Below are 21,087 nucleotides of genomic sequence, written 5' to 3'. Positions count from 1 at the left end.
GAGTGAGACTTAAGAATCTATATTTCTCACAATTTCCAAATGATGATGATGTTGCAGTTAGGGACCCTACTTTGAGAAACAAGTGCTCTACAAAGTAGTTTAAATTACATAGAGCAGTATTTTGCCTTCTTTTACACTACAGGTATCCTGACTTATTGTATGAACAAAACATTACTGATTTCAGAAGAGAAGGGATCTAGCACTGCAGAAGTAACTGGCTGTTGCATTAAAATATTTTTTAATGACATAGATTTCCTGCACATTGAAAGAAAAATAGTCAATAAATCATTTTTTAAAGCAGCCATAAACCTTGGTATCACTTCAGATTATTTTACAGAGTGAAGTTACTGACCTGAAATAAAATTGATTGTAAAATGCAAGTATTTATTATCACTATATAGTATTTTCATTAAAAAGGAATTTATTTTCCTTATCAAATAAAATTTTAGAAATGGTACATTGCTGTTGGAAAGAAAATGTATTGTGGTATTTAGTTCCTAAATCCATCTAAGTAGTTGAGACATATGAGCTGGGCTCTGGTTTTGTTGAGATTAACATCTCTAAAATAAATGAATGATCAGCCCTACCACAGGAAAGACATTTTAAAGTTAATAAAAACTAGCACGTGACCTAATTTTATAATACAACAGTAGATAAATTGAAAAATAGGAGTGTAATCAGTAATATCAGAGCTTATTATTAAAAACTTATCTGAGAAATTCAGTCTAAACTTAAATTATATTAACCTGAGAAATAGGTGGAACTCTCTTGCATGACATACTTTATAATTGCACTGAAGCTTTGAACAGTTTTAAAACAACAACAAAAAGCTCATATTCCTTTTACTTCTGTTTATATTTCAAAAAGGAATGGTCTAGTGTATCAAGAGCCATCCAAGTATTTCACCTGGTAATATGTCTTTTGGAAACTTATCCTAAGTAGTATTACAAACAAAAGTTATAAGCACAAAGATTTTTGTTTCAGAATTCTTTTAGAATAGCAAAAACTTGGAAGCAACCTAAAATGTCTAATTATAGGGGGAAAGGTCATTAAATTACAGGATAGCTACTGAATGAAAACTATTTGACCATTTAAAATGTTCATTTTAAAGATTATATAGAACTGTGGGGTAATTCTTAATATATAAGAGCAGAATATAAAATTATATTTTAAAATACATATGCATATGAGGAAAGGTAGAAGGGAAAATTCAAAAATAATAATAGTAATTTTGTTAGGGTAGTTACTGAATGAACGATTTTTTTCCTACATCTCAGTCCAGTGTGTTTGTTTTTGTGTTCTTTTTGGTAACAAACTAGACCATATCAAGTCCTACTTAGGAAGCTACAATTCTTGACTTGTATTGGATCTGCCCTGCAGATACTGATGTCAGGCCTTGTAAGTTTTGGAAATGATACAAGCCAGAAAACCCCTTTGCCTTCTACCAAATAGATAACTAAAGTTCCACTGTTGATTTAAGAGCTTCTGTTTCTGTTTTTTAATTTGTTATTTCAAGATTATGAGAATACATTCTTGATTACTGTGTGACATTTATGAGAGTTTTATGTTTTCTTTTTTTTTTTTTTAATTCTTGGAAATTTGCTTCACAATGAGGTTATATTAATAGTCATGCAGTATGTTTCTGTAGAAAGACAAAGTAATGGTTCTTTTTATTTTTCTTTTACAGAAAAGAGCTGATCCTCTCTGGCACTTTAAATCCAATTAAGGACTTATATCTGGGAAAACTGGCCTTAACTAAGTTTCCAAAGAGTCCAGAAACATGGATTCACAGGTTTGGTTAATTTACACCATAGGGTTCTTACTTAGAATTTAGAATGGCTGGAGAAAAAAAACCCAAAAACCACAGAATGTGAAGCAGGTCACACAGTGATTCAGAGTATGAATTCTAAAGTCAAATTATATCTACATTTAAGTCTAGATGCCATCACTTTATGTGATCTTCAGAAATTGTTTAACCTCTTCAAGCTTTGGTTTTACCATTTGTAAAATGGGAATAATAATTATACCTATCTCAGAGTTAATGGTTGAGTTTACATGAGATAATGCATGTAAACACTACCACAGTGCCTGGCATATATGAAATACTCAGTAAATTTTAGCTATTATTATTAACTATCTGAAGCAATCATGGAAATTGCATTTAGATATTCAACTGTAATGAGCAACTTGAGTTTTATTAAACTTGGATTTAATTCATTCAAGTGTGTTCCTGGTAAAGATGGTGGTGGTGATGGTTATGGTTATTAAAAGTAACCAAATAAGGGCAACTGAGGTGAATGGTGTGTGGGCTGAACTAAAGTTGCTAAGACCATAAATGCAAAGAATATTTTTAGGTTAAAGGCCTGAAGCAGATATCCAAAGTGCACGTAAGAACTCTTTTCAAAATCCTGGCTATCTGGAAGCATCTTACTCTTGGATCCCATGTAACTACTCTCTTTTGACTAAAATGAGATGGTGTGGGGTTACTGGTTGGGGTCAGTGGGGAGAATCTCTGAAGAAATCTGTTCTTAGTTTATTAAGCCCCTTATAACTTTTCTTAAATCCTGAGTATTTTTAGGATCTTAAAGTCAGTTGAAGGAATCTTAACTGTAATCTTGCCTTTGGCTAGCCTTGCAGAGCAGCTACTTCCAAATGATATAGTTAGCTGTATTTTCTCCCTACTAGAAATAGGGATAGCAGACTACAGAGAGGTATATGATTGTGTGCATAGAGGTTAGGAAAGGGGTGGTGGCAGGGGAAGGGAATTATTAAATACACAGCCATCAATTTATTGGCTTGTTTATTATTTTATAAAGCAAGTTTTGGTTGTTAAAAATAACTTCTATTATTTGAAAATGACAAAATGAGTTTTCTTACTCAATTTTCTGTACCCTGGGTTGGAAATTTTTAAAAAGTAAAAAGAATGCTTTCTTATGAGAAAATATTTGTAAAACCTAAAGACATTAAGTGGTTAGAGACACTTTTTTAGTGCTTTTCATTTAAATGTATGCTAGTGAAAATCTTAAATAGACAAGGGGAAAATCTGTGGATAAAGACATTTTAAAACCTCCTTGGTGGTTTAACTAATCATATTGTATTTGTTTCCTTCCAGATTCTATGCTATAATATAGAAATTTTGCTTCATGAAAGCTTAATACAGCTTCTTGTTTGCAAACAAACAAATACACATAGGACGAGGCATGCACATATAATGAAAAGTGAACCGGGACTTCCCTGGTGTCCCAGTGGTTAAAACTTCTCCTTCCAGTGCAGGGGGTGCAGGTTCAATCCCTGGTTGGGGAACTAAGATCCCACATGCCTCACTGGCCAAAAAACCAAAACATAAAACAGAAGCAATATTGTAACAAATTCAATAAAGACTTCAAAAATGGTCCACATCAAAAAAAAATCTTAAAAAAATAAATAAATAAAAGTGAACTATGCTCCTCTTGAGTATTTACCAGCCATTAATTAATATCACCCCCTCCCACACACACAGTACCACCACACACACACACACACACACACACACCCGTTGCCTTTATATTTCCTGGCCAAATGAAGTTTTGAAGTTGTCATTTTGGAACTGATGACATTCTCTTTTTGACAAATGTTAACATTTTGGAAAGCTTTTTCTTTAATCTTTGTCCTTTATTCCCTGCCACCACCCATATCCGTGCTGCTCAAATTAATTATGTCTTTAAAAACAAAAACAACAAAACAACCCCCCCCCCAAAAAAAAGTTTGAAAACTGGGCATTATTTTGCATTGTCTATGAATGGAAATTAAATTGAGAATAAAGAAAACTCTGGTTGTTTTTCCTCTGTGGTTTATTTTCTTTCCTCATTTCTTTCCCACATGTTACCTTAATAGGCGATGGGTGCTACAACAGCTAATTCAGGAAACCTCCTTGCCTTCCTTTGTGACCAAAGGAAGCTTGGGAATAATTCCTGCAGAAAGGACACAGCAACTAATACGAGAAGAGATGGAGGTCTGTGGTGAAGCAGCAGGGAGATACCCAAGCAACTATAATGCCTGGTCCCATCGCATCTGGGTTTTACAGCACCTGGCCAAGCTAGATGTCAAGGTAGGGCTGTTATTCTATGTCCCTAGGCATACTCCCTGCCTGCCATTTAAATCTTCTGGTAGTATACAGTAGTTCCTTCTCAGAGGAGCTTTAAAAGAGAGAAGTAGAGGAACTAATGACCCAGTAGGCCGGAGAGGATTGTAAGCTGATACCTCCTGAGAAACCCTGGTAATTTTTTTTAAAAAGTTTGCATTCCTCACCAGCACAGTTTTGACACTCTTAAGGCTAGTCCATTGGTAGAACAAAGCAGGTTTAAGCAGTAAGGAAGACTGAGCGTAACTCATTTTGCCCTGAAACAGGAAGAGATTATTAAACCTTATAGAACTGAAATTGTTCTTTCTTGGTAGTCTTTTGTTTTGTGACTTAAGGTGCTAAATCAGCTGGCTGCCTTTTCACAATCTCCTCTGCTGGGGAGGGAACAGAAGATCTCACCCAGGTGTTCCCAAACTTGGCTGAGTCTATAAATTACCTGAGAATTCCTATGTCCCACCCCAGGCCTACTGAATCGAAATGAAGGTAGGATTTAGAGATCAGTATTTTTCACAGGCTCAAGGGGTTATTTGGACGCAGAGCCAGGTTGAGAACTGTCACAGCCTAATCCTTTTAGTTTAGAAATGAGGAGATGGAAGTTTCCATAGAATTTTAATGGCTTGCAGTTAGCCACAGTTGTATCATTTATTATTCATCAGAATGAGAGCCAGGTATCCTTGTGCTCCTTCTTACATACTACAGCTTCTCTATTTTTTCGTCACTTCTTGTGGTATCAGTGCCTTAAGAATCTAGGGTACTCTTCTAAAAGCTTCCCAGGCTTGAGACAATTTAAAGGGGTCAGAATGTCTCATGTGGTGCTTTCAGATTAATGGCGAAGCATTCTCTAATTTTTACTCACCACCCCCTTCCTACGTCTCCCTTCAGGTCCCCTCTCCCCTCTCTGTGTCCTAGCCAGAGATTCCTCCAGGATAAATAGGAGAGCTTTCACTTCTGAGGGATTTTAAGCAAACAGTTCTGGAAGAGAAGCCCTTCCCTCCAGTTTACATGGCTTTGCATTTCAGGAGGGGAGGCTACCTAATGTAGTGGAAAGAGAAAAGACAAAATCACATTAACCTGAGTTCAGATTCTGGCGCTATTAGCTGTGTGTGTAAAGTAAGGCTTTAATGTTTTCATCTGTAAGATAGGGGCTCTACTGCCTGCCTCAGTGGATTACTGTGAGAATTACTTGTGTTAATGTGTATAAAGTACTGGGCACCTAATAGAGGCTCACTAAATTTTATTTCCTTTCTCTGCTCCCCATAGATAGAAAACTTAGATGAAACTTGCCTACCAATTTGCTAGGTCAACTCAGTGCAATTCATTCATGAAAAAGTAGTGAAACCCTATCATTCCCAGACACTGTTGTATACACTGGGTGAGGCATAAAGACAAAAAGCTTGCTCTCAACAAATTGAAAAATCTAGTTGAAGAAACACATACCAACAGTTACAAAGCAGTGTGACACTTGCAGGAACTGAGGGAATCTCCGGGTGCAGTGGGATCACAGAAATGGCTCCTCATCCAGACTGGGATCATTGGAAACAGCTGCCAGAGGGAGGGATGCTACACTGTGGGGGTGTCTGGAGGAATGAATTCAAGTTATCTGGTGGGTTGTGAGGGATATGGAGTGCTTTAAAACCAGTCATCTCTGCTTCACAACTTGGTATCCTGTGGGAGGTGGAAAGAGGTAAGGGGAGGGTTGAGGATAAAGGAAGGCAGAGTCCAGGTAAGCTGAGAGGTCTTTGGAAACTTTCCTGCCTTGATGTGGACCTTTTGAAGTGGCATTCCCATAAATCAGAAACATGAGGCCAAGGTGAAATTCTTGGTTCCTTGAGACTGTCCATTGTTGAAGATGACAACTCGTTAGTAATGTGTTGACTCATCTGCCCTGGTCCACTGCTAGCCTCACATGTTGTCAGTCTGCCCTCCTCTGCCCTTGGGGGGACTTGGCACTCTTCCTGTCACCACTGCCACTGTCTCTCACTCTCAGTGAAGAGTGCTGAATTTACAAAATCCCCTTCCTGTTCTTGTAAGCCATTGGGCCCAGCTAGGAGATCATGTACTATGCTTTGCCTGTTAGAGGAAGTAATCACAAAAGTACCAGTTGTCTAGAGCAGCTTAAAAATACATATGAACTGAGTGGCATTTTTTTACTTAGAAAACTGAAAATGATTTTTTAAAGTGCTGATATTCAGCATTGATAAGGGTATAAAAACAAGCATTGTAGAAATTAGTATAATCTTACCAAAGGGCAACATGGCAGCATTTATCAGACATTACCCCCCAAAATGTGTGTTATCTCTAATGTAGCAGTTCTGCTTCTAGGAATTCATCCTAAAGAAAAAATGGGAGATGCAGTATGATATAGTGATTAAAGGCTCCACTCAGTGGTCATACAGATGTAATTTGAATCTTGACTCTCCCACCAATTTGCTGTGTGGCCTTAAGAACGTTTCTTAGCCTCTCTAACCTTCAGTTTCCTCATCTGTAAATTGGGGATGATGATAATTCCTACCTCATCGAGTGATGTAAATTAAGTGGGAGAATCTACATAACGTGGCTATCACAAGTGCTCATACTAATTGATCAATAAACGCTGGCTACTATATTAAATATGGGAGTTTGGTATATAAAAATACCATTTATAATAGTGAAAAACTGGAAACAGTCTAATCCTCTAGTAACAAGGGATTGGTTACATTACAGTCCATCACAAAGTGGAATATTTTATTGGTACTAGAAATTATATTCTAGAAGATTATTTAAAGAAAAATGTTCATTATAGGTTAAGGATATAAAACTAAATAAGAGATGGGCCTACTACAATTTTTTTAAAAGCATTGAATGATACTTAATGTGTTTAGAACAGTACCTGGCGTATTGTAAGTGCTCAACAGATATTTATACACACAAACACAGTGCTGTTACAGATATATTTTCTTATATTTTCTATAAGCATGCGTTTTCTAGTCAGAAAAAAAAAGGTTAGAGAATAAAGAATGTTTACCAGTGCTAGGGAGTGGAATTATGAGAGGTTTTAATTTTCTATTTTTTGTTCCCTGTGATGTTTATGTGTTTCAGTGGACAAATACTGAAGTAAAATTTTAAAATAGTCTAATTTTTGAGGGTGGGGTGGAAGGAAACAGTCACAGTTGAACAGAGTTCATTACTACTAGCCAATTAAAAGCTGATATCGTGTGTCACCTGAAAAAGCACATAGGGTAATTTCTCCAAAAAAGATATACAAATGGCCAAGAAAGACATGAAAAGATGTTCAACATCATTAACCACTGGGGAAACGCCAATCAAAACCACAGTGAGATACCATTTCACACAACTAGGATGACTAAAATAAAAAAGACAATAACAAGTGTTGACAAGGATGTAGAGAAATTGGAACCCTTATACATTGGTGGTAGGAATGTGAAACAGTGCAGCCACTGGGGAAAAGTTTGGCATTTCCTCAAAAAATTAAACATAGAAACACCATATATGACCCTACAATTCCACTGCTAGGTATATATCCAAAAAAATCGAAAACATATGTTCATACCAAAGCGTGTATGAGAATGTTCATAGCAGCATTACTCATAAAAGCCAAAAAAAAAAAGTAATACCCCAAATGTCCAGTATCTGAGGAATAGTAAAACAAAATATGGTATATCCATACAGTGAGTGGTATGTTATTCAGCCATAAAAAAGGAATGAAGTTCTGATGAATACTATAGCATGGTGAACCTTGAAAACATTATGCTGATTGAAAGTAATATTCCATTTATATGACATATTCAGAATAAGCAAAGCAGATTAGTGGGTGCCAGAGGATAGGGGGAATGGGGAATTAGAGGACTCTTAATAGGAATAGGGGTTGTTTTGGCGATGATGAAAATGTTTTGAAATTACAATCATCAGAGATAGGCAAATCAAAACCACCTCACTCCTCTCAGAGTGGCTGTCATCAAAAAGTTTATCATCAAAAATAACAAATGTTGGCAAGGACGTAGGAAAAAGGGAACCCTAGTACGCTGTTGGTGGGGATGTAAATTGGTGCAGACACTATGGAAAACAGTATGGAGGTTCCTCAAGGAACTAAAAATAGAACTACCATATGATCCAGCAATCCCACTCTTATTTTTTCATAAATGCTGCTTTTCTTTTTATCATTCCATTTGAAATTCTTTAGTTTGCAGATTTAAAGAGTTCACTGCTCAATTTTGTCTTACCTACTTAAAAAAGCCATTTATCATTGATGTTAAGTAAGTTTGAGACAGATAGTGAAAGTCACGAGCACTTGAAAATTCCTGTTGTTCTTGCATCATGTTTTTGTAGTAAGCCCTTAGAATTAAGTAGTGAACAAAACAGACATGGTCTCTGCCCTGATGACACTTACAGTGAAGAAGAAATAATTACATTGAGTCTGTTGTTGAACAAATAAGTTCAAATAAGTTAGGTAAATGCAAAAGAAATACAGATTCATTAAATGCAAAAGAAAGTTTCCATCAAAGTGATCTCTGAATTTATATTTTCCCTTCAATATAAGCATTACTTGAAAATGAACACCCAAATGTCTATCATTATTTTAGAATCTGGCTTTTCTATGTGTGTGCCAATCAGAATGTGATTCATCAAAGTCTAGGGAAAGGTCCTTAAATGCTGCGGTAGTAAAAAAAAAAAAAAAAAAAGATCAATTACTTTATAAAAGAAAGGGAAAATTAGAATTTACTGAGCTTCCGCTAAGTGCAGGCTTCCACTAAATGACAACACTGTGTTGGACATTATATACAAAATATTGGTAGGAATGGCATTGTCAAAACAAGAAATGAATCAAAAGAGAAATCCAAAGCATTAATGGAGAAAGTAAAACCTTTGGCAATTCCTCATTTCACTTCCCTTTTTTCTTCCTACAAGATTCTTCTTGATGAACTATCTTCCACTAAACACTGGGCGTCCCTGCATGTTTCAGACCACAGTGGATTTCACTACCGCCAGTTTTTATTAAAGTCTTTGGTTAGCCAAACTGTGACAGATGGTTCTATATTGGAGCAAAATACCTTGAGAAGTGAGCCAGCTATAGTTCTTCCAAAAGATGAAGAAGCAGTGGCTTCAGCAGAGGAATCAAGGATAAATCTTCCCCATCTTCTAGAAGAAGAAGTTGAATTCAGCACTGATCTTATTGATTCCTACCCAGGACATGAAACCCTTTGGTGTCATAGGTAAGAGAAGGGAAGATCTATTTCCTGCATAAAACTGTGTGTGTCCTTATGAGAGCTACAGAAGGTCTTACATCTGACTCGTGCCTACTTGGGTAAATATGGTAATCTGATTGTGGAACTTTGCCTGAGTGCTTCAGAGGAGTTTGTGTTACCATATACTTCTCCTCATGGTCATGATCAATATGAAGTTCCTCATGCAGATCTTTGCCAACGGCGCAAGATGGTGGTGTTCATCCTTGACTGCGCCACAGAATAAGGTGTGTTACTTTCAAACTAAAGAAAGTTTCTGGACTCCCTCCTTGGAGATCCTGATACTTAGCATATCTGGGATGGAGTGCTGCCATCTGTTTTTTAAAATATAAAGAAAAAACCCTAACGGGTAAATTTGATGCACAGTCAGGGCTGAGACCATTGATTAGACCCTGAGAATAGTTACACATTTTTATAGTTCTTCCCAACCGTGATGGCCTGCAGATTAATTTACCTTAAGTATAATCTCCTGACACTTTTTGCTTTTTTAAAGTAAAATGTACTTTGGGAGTGAATCAGGATTATTAGGAAGGAGTGAAAGAGGGTTAGCAACCTCATAACTTGAGTTTTAAGAACCTTTGACAGTACTTTTCATGTTGAAATGAAATCCAGGTATGGGAACCCCCGATTGATTTATTTTGGATTATCATTTAGTGGGAGGCATCTCTGGCATTATATCTACAGATTTTACTTCAAGTTACAGGATTCTGTTTGTAGACAAAAGAGTTGCCTGTGTTAGGCAGGAGGTAGGCATTTTAAATATTTGTGTATTTTTTAAGTTAAATGTGATTTGTTCCCTTTTTCCAGTCTAAATACATTTGGAAGATATATTAGAAGATGGAAGACAACCCCCCTCTTTGGCATCTTCATAAATACAGAATTTTCTTTTTCCCTTAAAAACAAAACATTTTTATTCCACATTTTTAGGAGAGAAGATAGATCTTGACTTGCATGTTTTGCTGTTACAGATTTTTTATTGCTGTTTTATATTTAGACACATTAATAGCAAGACTCAAAGAATATTAAAAATTATGTTTGTGCTTGAGAGAGAGCTAGATCATTAGAACAGAAACTTTCTTTGTTTATATAAAGATTAATTGGATTTTGGAGTGGGGAGAAGAGACAGTTGGGATGACCTGTATATTACAGGAATGAATTATATTAGTTTTCTACTGATTCAGTGCCCTTAAGCAGCTTATCAGCCCTTTTAAGATTTGTCCTCTGTAAAATGGGTGTTATATGCTCCTTTGTCTGCCCCCAAATAAGCTGGGAAAATGAATAGAATTCTCTTTTAAGGGCTTAGAGTTGTTAGTATGAATGATGAGGTATAACAACCTAGAAACTACCTAAGGTAGTTTACCTTATTTCGTACAGAGATGTGCACCCCTTTGAGTCACAATTTTTGGAAATTAGGCACATGGATCTTCATTTTTAACTAATAACTCCAGATGATTCTAAGGGCAGGAGAACTCTCCTTAGAGGAAGAACAGGAACTGTGTCTTTTAACATACTTTTCTCAGAGCCCAGCACATCCCTACTGCATGTCGGTGTTTACTAAGACTACAGTGCTGGATTTAGGGGAGAATTCAGAGGGTTTCTAAGATAATAAGTCCAACCACAGCAGTTCTGTTCTTATTAAGGAAAGTATTGGATAGAGGCCATACACTAAGCCTCTAGAGGAGCTATTTAATTCTCTTGTTTCTGAAAATCACTTGTCTTTTAGGATATCAATGAGGTTAATTTTTGGTTTTGTTTTATATTTTAATTTATAGCAGAGATTGAGCTAAGACCCATTTCTAGTTTCATATTATAGTAACAAGTTGTTATAACTCCAAGTGATTGTCATCATCTCAGTCAATGTTTTTTAAACACCTTTGGGGTAGTATTCTTTCTCACAAACCAGTAATCTGGGTTTGTGAGGCTCTGTCCAAATACCCAGAGACTACATCTTAACTATTCTTCCTCCTTCCCCCAGATAGCTCTGGGTTACGAAGGGGGCACTGAACTGAGTACTGTATGTTTTAAAATTATCAACTTTTTTGTTTTTTCTGAAAAGCTTGACTTTGTGATGTGACTTTTCTTTTTCTATTCTCTTCCTTCCCCTCCTTTTTCACAGGCGGCATGTTTTCTACCTTCAGCATCACTTAAATGGTAGGTTTCCTCACAGCGTGGTCCAGTTGTCACCTGCAGACAGCCCAGGGGGGACTTTGAGTGACTTGCACCTCATCCCAGCAGGACCACACACATCTCAGGCAATGGAGGTGGATGGACTCAGTGACTCTAGCAAGCAAGGCTATTCCCAGGAAACCAAACGCCTGAAGCGGACCCCTGCTCCAGACTCCCTGGGCCTGGAAATGGAGCACAGGTTCATCGATCAAGTATTGTCCACCTGCCGGAACATGGAGCAGGCCAGGTTTGCCAATGCATACAGGAAATGGCTGGTTACATTGAGTCAATGAAAGAGGTGGATTAGTCCTGCAAGGTTCCCCTTTTAGTGCAATATTGCTTTCCTTTCTTATTTACATAGTTGCATGAACTGTTTGCTATTATTGTCTAACTATATGTGCTTCATCTTTAGGTTAAAAGTCCATAGTAAACCTTTCATTTTATTTATTTTGTTAAGAACTGGCATTCCTTTGGGGATAAAATAATTGTGTAGTTCCTTCCTGCTGAACAGTGAGTCTTAATTTTTTTCTTTTAAACTTCTCATCCTTTATATTCCTATACTTAAGGCTTTTCTCTTTTGGTTCTCCAGATTGGTTCACACACACCTCAACCCACCTCAGTGTGGTTGCTGCATAGGCTAGTTTGTTTTTTTTTTTTAATTAAAAATGTATGTTGTAGTTTAGCTTAAGAACAATACAAATTCAAAATTACTTGATCTAATTGTTGTTTTGAGAATCAAATGGCCAGATGGATGGATGTGTGAAAATACACACCATTTCTCTTTCTCTAGTATGTTCTACTCAAGTCATAGACCAACATAACCAAAGTCAGAAGTATTGGAATTTATATGAACAACATGCTTCCAATATAGTCCATTTTAAAAATGGTTATTTTTTAAAAAACTAATTTTAAGAGTTTATGTAATTGTAGTGGAAAATTATTTTTACTACTAGCTTTGATAGGTTGTTTTTACCTCAATTAAAATGAATTTCAAAAAAACCTAGAATGCTGTTTTTAGTTATTACTACTTATTTTCCTCCAAATTCACCATGAAAAATGGGAGGCTTATGCATAGAAATGTGTCCATCAAAAATCTTCCTTTTTAAAATTTAAGTTATTAAGGATACACTGGATAAACTATAAAGTTTTGTGAAGTGATTATTAAAAGTTTACTGGCAAAAGCCAGGGGGGATGAATAGTTTTGAAGGTTAGTTCTTCAGTCTTTATTTTAAAAAATAAAACAATTTAAAAACTTTGATACTAAATTTATCAGGGACAAGGTACCAAAGTATCCACCTTTTAGCTGTATCTTATCTTTTCAATAATATGGGCTGGGTTTTTCAGGTAGGTGAGGCAGGTGTGGGGAAAGTGCCAGGTAATGTCTAATGTCAGTATGAAAGAATGCTTTGCATTTCTTCTTTCCACACACCTTTCTCTTTATTTTCCCAATCCATTTTTTTGTCATCTCCACTTTTGTATATTTTTCCTTATCTGTTGTATTTCATAGATGTGTACTAAACATATTCTCCTCTCTGTTTCCAGTTAATTCCATACCCCATTAAACACAGGCACACATACACACACACACACACACACAAAATATGAATATGAACTGCCCCTCTAAAAGTTCCCCTAATGATGGAAGTTGTCTATTATCCTGTGTGTGTTTGAAATGTAATAGTGGCAGAAACAAGTGTGACCACTATGCTTTGCCTGTTTTCCTCTTTATATGCTAGGTCACCTGTAGGGTGAGAAGACAGATGTAGGGAAAAGCAGACCTCTCCTATACCACTGTTACGGAGACTCTGGACTTGAGTGAGGAGCATTCCTTTAAGGGAAAATAATAGGTCCTTTACTTGTACATCATGATTTTGTTGAGTGGCAAACTGTTGAGTGAGACTTAAGAACACCAGAAAAATTGTCAGGACTGGTCCTTGTAGACAGAAGCTGCCTGCCCTTCTCTCTTAGGGCAACAATTACCCTTTTTTAGCTTTTTGTAGTATTCAGGTGAGAAAATGATTGGCATTATGAGCATAATTCTATGACCCTTTGTGTACAAAGCATATTTTGATTCAAATACCTCAAGGTCTACCTAGACCTCTATGGATAAAACTATTAATTTATGATTTTTAGCACCTGTGGGGCTTGGGGGGCAGACTACACACAGATGACATGGAAGATTCAGCACATTCCACTAATATATGTTGCCAAATTCTGGCCTCACTCAGTATTACCGTTCTTCCAAGCATCATTTTAAGTATCCCAAGTAGTAGGGCTTCTTATGCTTTGATGTGAGAGTGTCGAGACATGAATACAGACAATCCTCTGTGAAACATCAGCTAAATTTAATAATGCTCCACATCTTTTTATACCTTCCACAGAGTCTCTTGCCCTTGATGTTAACTGCTTTCATGTGTTTTAAGTCTCTTAAGCCACCCTTACGTGAAGCCACGCAGTCCTTTAATATATCTTGGTCTCCTGTCTTCCTAATAGCTTTAAGTAGGGAGTAAAAATACAGATATCCAAAGGATACTGTTTATATCTGACTTTTGTGTGCTGCTTTATTTCTAAAATTTGCAGTTTTCAAGTGTTCATTCACTGAAAAACCTAGCATTTCCCTGATGGTTGTATTTTTTCCCTAAATGGTTGACATCTAAACTCACTAGCTGTAGCATGATATTATCTCTTGGACTGAATGAGCTCATGCAGTGGAAAGGATGTGTCTATTTTTAGGGACTCATTAGTCTTCACTTATTTTTCTATAAATATGTCGTTAAAGGAAAAGATGATTTAGATTGACACAAATTTCATCCATCTTTCACTGGAAGAATTGTAGGCCATCCTGTGGATCAAGAATACTACTGACAAGCAAAAAAGCAATAAGATCTGTAAATATCTCTACCACTATCCCTCCCCAACCTGACTTTTTTTTTTTTTTTAAGTGTACCTATTTTGGTAACGTGTTCCCAGATTCTGTGTGCCTTGCACATTGTAAGGACTTATTAAATATTTATTAAATTTATGAATGATTAACTGAAGATGAGAAAGATCGATCATGAGTGATGCATAGAGTGAGTTATGATTGAGAAATTGATGGAATAGAGCATTGGATTGTGAATGAATGATGTACTCTGCCTTCATGATACTTAAGGGGAGCTATTGCATATAGAATAAGTTAATTTAGATTTTTTTTTCCTTCATTAAACTACTTTGTTTATGCTTGTTAAATCCCAGCCAAGAAATGCAGCTGTATAATATCAAATAACTGTACTATAATATATATTAAAAATTCATAGAAAAATGAAGACCATTTGCAAGAACACTACTTTCTACTCACTTATGATGTTGGAGGACAGATCTTGCCAATAGAGCCATAGCCACTCTTGGAGTATCTGAGGAAACTGATTTCAAAGACTGCTGATCTGTATCTGTGCATGAGTAGTCATTTTAGACTCAGAACCCTTTCTTTTCTAGGTTTTAGCATTTTATTACCTCTTTGAAAACTCTGGGCCCAGACTTTTGAGTCATATCTCTTATTCCTATGGTACAATTCTAATTTAAATTAAAGGCTTCGTTATTTATCGGATTAAATATACAGGAAGTCACTCTAAGCCACTTAAGTCTTCAGATAAGGGCTTATGTAACACAAGATGTGCAAACAAAAGTTCTTGAATTTTTATGTGGCATTTTGTAGGAAAGCATATATGGTGGTAGGCTGTGTCATTTAGATATATTCAGGTCATGTGAATTCATGCTTGTTTAGACACATACATACATGTGTGTAAAAACTTTTAATATTTTTTGAGAACAAATTGTCAGCCTAGTATTTTTCTCTTAATAGCACAAGATGGTATCTGACATGAGGGCTAAATATAATTTAGGAATGCAACTACCACTTGCTATGCAGCAATCTAATTTCTACCTTATTTCCCCTGTATTACAGAAGATGTTAAATATTTAGTTTATCAAAGGAAGTAAGAAAACACTTTTGTTTTTGCAAAAAGCTTTTGTGAGCTTAGTTATTTTGTTACTAGAAAATTATATTTTAAAACTTTAAAATATCTAAAGTATGCTAGAAAATTTGAGCAGCATTGTAACAACTGAACTTTTTGTCTTCTAAGTAAATTTCTCAAATAGAACTGTGCAAACCCTAGCACTTTACGTGCTGCCGCCTCCCTATACTTGAGTATACTCTGTAATGTGCTCCTTTTTATTAGAGAAGTTCGTGGAGGCACAGGAAAGCATAGGCAAATTCAGTGTTATAAAGGCAGTGAGCAGGAAAAATCAACCCTCTGAATTCTCCTTACCATCACACAGTGTCTTTTAAAAAATAACTGTATATACTGTGTTCATTCGAGTGCCTTTCTTACTTTTTGGGGGAGCAAGATTATATTTAAGTCTAACATTTAGGTAGAAAACAAAGGATGAAAATTTTATTAAACAGTTGATTAACTCATTTTATTTATTCCAATTGCTAGGCATGGCCCAATGGAATATTTTATCCTTAAGTGAGTTACTGATAAGAACAAGAAGGATGCTTTGGTTTGCGTGTCATTAGTTATCATTTTTAAGCATCCTACCAGGAAGAATTAGTTCTTTCTCAGTGACAACTAATGTTTTTGGGGTTGGAGGCCTCACATTTAGAGGACGGCATATGCATAAAGATCAGCCAAAAACCCTGTGCAGCCCATGTTTAAAGGAAAACAGTGGCACTCTGCCCTAAAAGAAACGCCATACAGTTGTCCTAAATGAATCCTTTGCCTCATCTTAAGGACATTTAAGAACTCCATCCCAAATTTAGGCCTACGTAAGATAGTTGAGTTGGGGGGAAAAATGGAACCTTCATCTTTTCAAATATTGGAGGAAAAGAGGCAAATACTGAGATGAAATTTAAAATGTGGCTTTTTATGTATTTGGGTATGGAGAGGGGAGGGATAGGAGTTCCATATTTCCAGATAGCAAATAATTGTTAATTGTAATTTCATTAAAATATATAGCTTAAGATTCCAAAGTGCTTTTCAGAGAACTGTCGAATAATGTATTCCTAACGGACAGCAATAGGTCATGTTCATAGTGGAAACAGAAAACTATTGTGTCAGTTGTGGATCTGGGGGGTAGGGACTTCAGGCTTCCAACTTTGACTTCTGTATTCTCACTAGGCCATGTTAACACTGTAAAACCAACTCTTTACTTAAAAAAAGAAAAAAAAAATAGAGAGCAGCAGCTTACTCTGCTGATGAAATCTTGTGCTTCCAAGAATATTAGCTATATATAGCTTGTGCTTTCTGGACAATAATATGGTCCACAAAGCTAACCCTGGCATTTCTTTTATTAATCTGTTATTATTTCTCAGGGTGTAGAAGATTTAGTAAATTTAGGACAAAATTTTATATTCAGTGGCCAAAAAAAGGCAAAAATATGCTAAGTATATTACTAGCTCTTAAAATTTTAGTATAGATAGTATTTTTTATAAACTACTACCAGTGCAGTTAGCTCTGTGACTGCCTCATTGTTCATCTCACTGCTTCAATCCCTATGGTTCTATTATGAATGTTCTCTTAAACGTGTCTTCTACGGAAATGACTTCTGTATTGCATTATTTTCCATGTTTTGCAGAGGTAGGAGTGCTTTAGTTGACATCAATCTCAGTTTTTAGAAATTCTATTGAGAAAGTGATTACTGTTGGTTTTCAAACTGACAACTCTTTTCCTTCTTAAAACTTCAGTTTCCCTGAAAGAGTGCTTTGTGTCAGATCTTGTACATGTTCAGTATGTTGCATAATGCCTTGCACCTTGTAGGAATTCAACAGGTCAGAATTGTTAAAGGCTAGAAAGTTAAAACTAGCTTATGTATCTCTGTCTTATCATCATTGTCCACATTCTTAGCTCCAGGAGAAATACAGTATTGTGCTTAAGATACATAATCAGGTTCAAACATACAAGGCAAAGATATACAGCTGTACAGCATTGTAAGTGCAATTTAGATACTTTTAAGGCATACATATGTGTGTGTATTCACATATGTGTATATATATTTAAATGAGATTTGGAATTTCAACTTATATACTGGTTTTACAAAGAATTTTATCCAAAGGACTTTTATTTTCATACTTGCTTGAAGTGCTCCTGTTTAAAAGCAGTTTTCTTTATTAGACCAGCCCCCTCAAGCAAAGTTGGAAACCTAACACAAGTGCCCATTTGCTTGAATTAACCAGATATTGCTGTAAACTGTTTATAGTAAGTCTTTGGTTGCTTACGAACCATGACATTTTGACTTTTCTTCCATACCTTTAGGGAATCAGCCTTAATTTTATGTATGGCAGTCACTTTCCTCAAAGTACTATGCAGCATACTTCAAATGTTTATTTATCTTTATAAAGTGATCAGTAATAAATTTGAGGTTTTTCAGTGTCGTAGGGATGAACAATTTCACATGTCCAGATATTGACTCATACAGCATTCTGTTAGAAATGCTAATATGTTATCCTCCCTCACAAATGTCATTTTGCATTTGGAGCAGATATTTTTTTTCTTGTTGGTTGAAAAATGAGTATAGGCTGACTGCAATCATAGTAGGCGCTCAGTAAGTATTTAGTTGATTATTGATCTAACATCAAAGTAACAGCTTTCAGAAAGGAGACTGTTGTCATCTTTTCATTGAGGAGTATATTTTTAGAGTAATATATGTTTGAAACTGAAAATTTTTCTCATTTGACATGAATTATTAGGCTTATTTAGGTTGGAGTTAGTAACGTGTAATAAAAATACTGTTTATGTAGAAATGGTCTGAAGACAGGAGATGTGAAAAGTTTAAGTAGTATCTCTTTGTGCAAGGCACATTCATAAATGTGATTAAATGTCTTAATAGGCTGCTGAACTCTAGAGAAAACTGCTGTAGTCTTCTGCAATCAATTTCTATGTTGGTATATCTAGTATTATCTAGTATAGGTACTGTTTATTTCTCCCTAAATCTTGGTTACTTTCCAGTGTCTTAAAAGTAGTCATGGTAAGGAATGACTATAAGTTATATTAAATAACTTCTACTTGTTTTTTGAGAACATGTTCAAAATGAAGAAGACATTTTTATGAATAATATAATAGTTTCAGAGTCTATTAATTTGTGGCTTTCAGAACATTTTTGACAGACTTTACCTAATGCAAACAGATTTAAACAGTTTAAAAACAAGCATTCCAACCTGAGCTGTGAGAAGCAGTGTGTGCAGCACAAGCGTATTTAGTTAGGGATTGCCTCCTGGCAAGGTTCTTGATGCATGGCTATGACGCAGGCTTCTGACTGAGGTGACCACTGTCGGTATTGTATTTTGGTGCTTGTTGTTCCTAGGAAAATAATGGAGTATGTACTAGGTTAACTTGTTTTTGAGTTGGACAAAATAAAAGATGAGGTATTATGAATATACCAAATATTTATATCCTCTACTACAAAAAAACTAAAAAAGGAGGAGGGGAAGAAAATGATAAAAGAGCAATGATCTTTTTTTTTTAATAGCTTCTAAAAAACATTTTTTCAATCCAAGTCTCTTGGACACTAGGTAGTTCCTTACTTTAACACTGAGGGACTTTAAGGGATAGTTCTTAGATACTATATTCTGCTATTAGAATTCATTATGTGTGTTAATTTTATATTGCTTGAAGATTCTCCAGAGAATGGAGTAATTAAGTAGGTTGCAGTCAGTGTTGTTTTAAGATTTTCTTGTAGGTTATGGTTAAATGGACAGGTTACATGTATGATCTGTGGTTCAAGGTCAGATCCTGGGCATTAAAGATAAGTTTGGCTAACTTATTTTACTGAAGATACTAATTGTCTTCACTCTTAAACTATTTTCCCCCAATATAACAGTCTGCATTGAATTTCCTTTAGCTCTAACCATATTCTAGTTGACGTTTTTTAAGGATTAAATATTTTGTGAATTCTTTTTACACTTAAAATGTGTAATTGCAGAGGGATAAAAATAAATTTTGCAATAACGTACATACAGAGTGTGCTTACGGTGTTCTGAGAGTTAGTACTCCAGAGCGCTTTAAGTGTGAATGCTAAGTGCTAAGGCTGATGTAATGACTATAGACCATCTGTATCAGCGCTATCCAGTAGAAATAAATGTGAGCCACATGTGTAATTTAAAATTCTCTAGTAGCCACATTAAAAAAAGAAACACATAAAATTAACTTTAATAATATATTTTAATTAACCCAATATATTAAATATATTATCTTTTAGGTATGTAATCAATATACAAAATAGAGGTGTTTTACCTTCTTTTTTCTCCATAGTAAGTCCTCAAAATTCAGCGTGTGTTTTGCACTCATGTGCATCTCAATTCTGACTAGCTACATTTCAAATACTCAAAAAGCCACTTGTGGATGAGGGCTGCTATACTGGACAGTGTAGATTCATAGAATACAAAGTATGGCTTTACTTTAAATTGGAGATGGTGAGGTAGGCATGAAATTATGGTACTTTAAAAATTATTTAGTATACTTAGAAAAGCATTGAACAGAATTGTCCACTCGTTTTTTTCTTTGTCTTCATTTTAAATTTTCTCTAGAAGTAGGGTCAACCAGTTTCAATTTGCCAAGCATTATTTAAGAAGGAAGGATTTCCATGCATGTAAAATACCATGATATGCTGATTATAACAACATATTATTAACAACACATTTTTCAATGTGTTCACTAAATTCTGTCCTGTTTCTTCAAAATAATAGCTTAAATTGCATGTTAATTGTATATCTGTACCTATTTTGTTTTTATATTATTGTTATAATACAATAATTTGTATTAACAAACAGCCCTCAGATTCTAATCTGCCTATGCAGCTGTCCTCCAGTACTTACTGGTACACTTCTTAAGTTGTAATAAGTGGCAGAAAAGTAGAATGAACCTTTCTTTTTCCATTATATTTGTTTTTATCATGTGACCATGTACCAAGCCAGCTATAAATTATTGTATTTCTGTAGAATATGGAAAATAGTGTTTATGTCTTGTCTTTGCTAAATGTTTGCAATTTCTAAGTAAACTTTTCATCTCCTAAAATGACTGTTGTGTGATTTTATTTTTACTTGTGGTGGTGGTTTAAACTCAACTTCAGTCTCCCAATCTGTCCTATTTAATTGCTGTGATAGTGGTAGTTGGGTGGAGGTGTGAGCTGTTGTCTGTGTGAAGCCAATGATTTGATTACCTACATTTGTAAAACAAATTTAAACATATCACTTGTGTCTAGGACATTAAAAAAAAAATGCCAAAAACAAATTAGAGCACAGTTGTCTTTAGAGTGCGTTAACGATGACTTGTGAAATCATCATTATGACTACATATGCTTTTTCCCATATACCTCAAATGAATGTAGGGAGCAGGGAATTACTTGGTTATTTCAGTGTTACACCCCATGTTTTCTTTTTTTTTTGAAATGTCTTTATTGGAGTATAATTGCTTTACAATGTTATGTTAGTTTCTGCTTTATAACAAAGTGAATCAGCTATATGTATACATATATCCCCATATCTCTTCCCTCTTGCGTCTCCCTCCCTCCCACCCTCCCTATCCC

At 35.4% G+C, this 21,087-nt stretch overlaps 1 protein-coding gene across 4 annotated transcripts in view; it reads left to right on the top strand.

The window, feature by feature from the left end:
- The window catches only part of PTAR1 (protein prenyltransferase alpha subunit repeat containing 1), a 47,195-nt gene extending 26,619 nt beyond the window's left edge, over positions 1 to 20,576 (top strand). For 3 of the 4 annotated variants that reach the window (XM_057547946.1, XM_057547944.1, XM_028166525.2), the window contains exons 4-7: positions 1,688 to 1,792; positions 3,874 to 4,087; positions 9,026 to 9,330; positions 11,477 to 20,576. In XM_057547946.1, the coding sequence (XP_057403929.1) occupies positions 1,688 to 1,792; positions 3,874 to 4,087; positions 9,026 to 9,330; positions 11,477 to 11,819 (967 nt within the window). In that variant the 3' untranslated portion in view covers positions 11,820 to 20,576. The remainder of the gene's footprint in view (positions 1 to 1,687; positions 1,793 to 3,873; positions 4,088 to 9,025; positions 9,331 to 11,476) is intronic. The other variant, XM_057547945.1, reaches the window with a different exon arrangement.
- The last annotated feature ends 511 nt before the right edge of the window (positions 20,577 to 21,087 follow it).

Source organism: Balaenoptera acutorostrata, chromosome 6 (assembly GCF_949987535.1).
Source record: "Balaenoptera acutorostrata chromosome 6, mBalAcu1.1, whole genome shotgun sequence".
Classification (NCBI taxonomy): Eukaryota; Metazoa; Chordata; class Mammalia; order Artiodactyla; family Balaenopteridae; genus Balaenoptera; species Balaenoptera acutorostrata.
The sequence above is the reverse complement of the archived record's forward strand: the minus strand, read 5'-3'. Positions and strand labels throughout refer to the sequence as shown.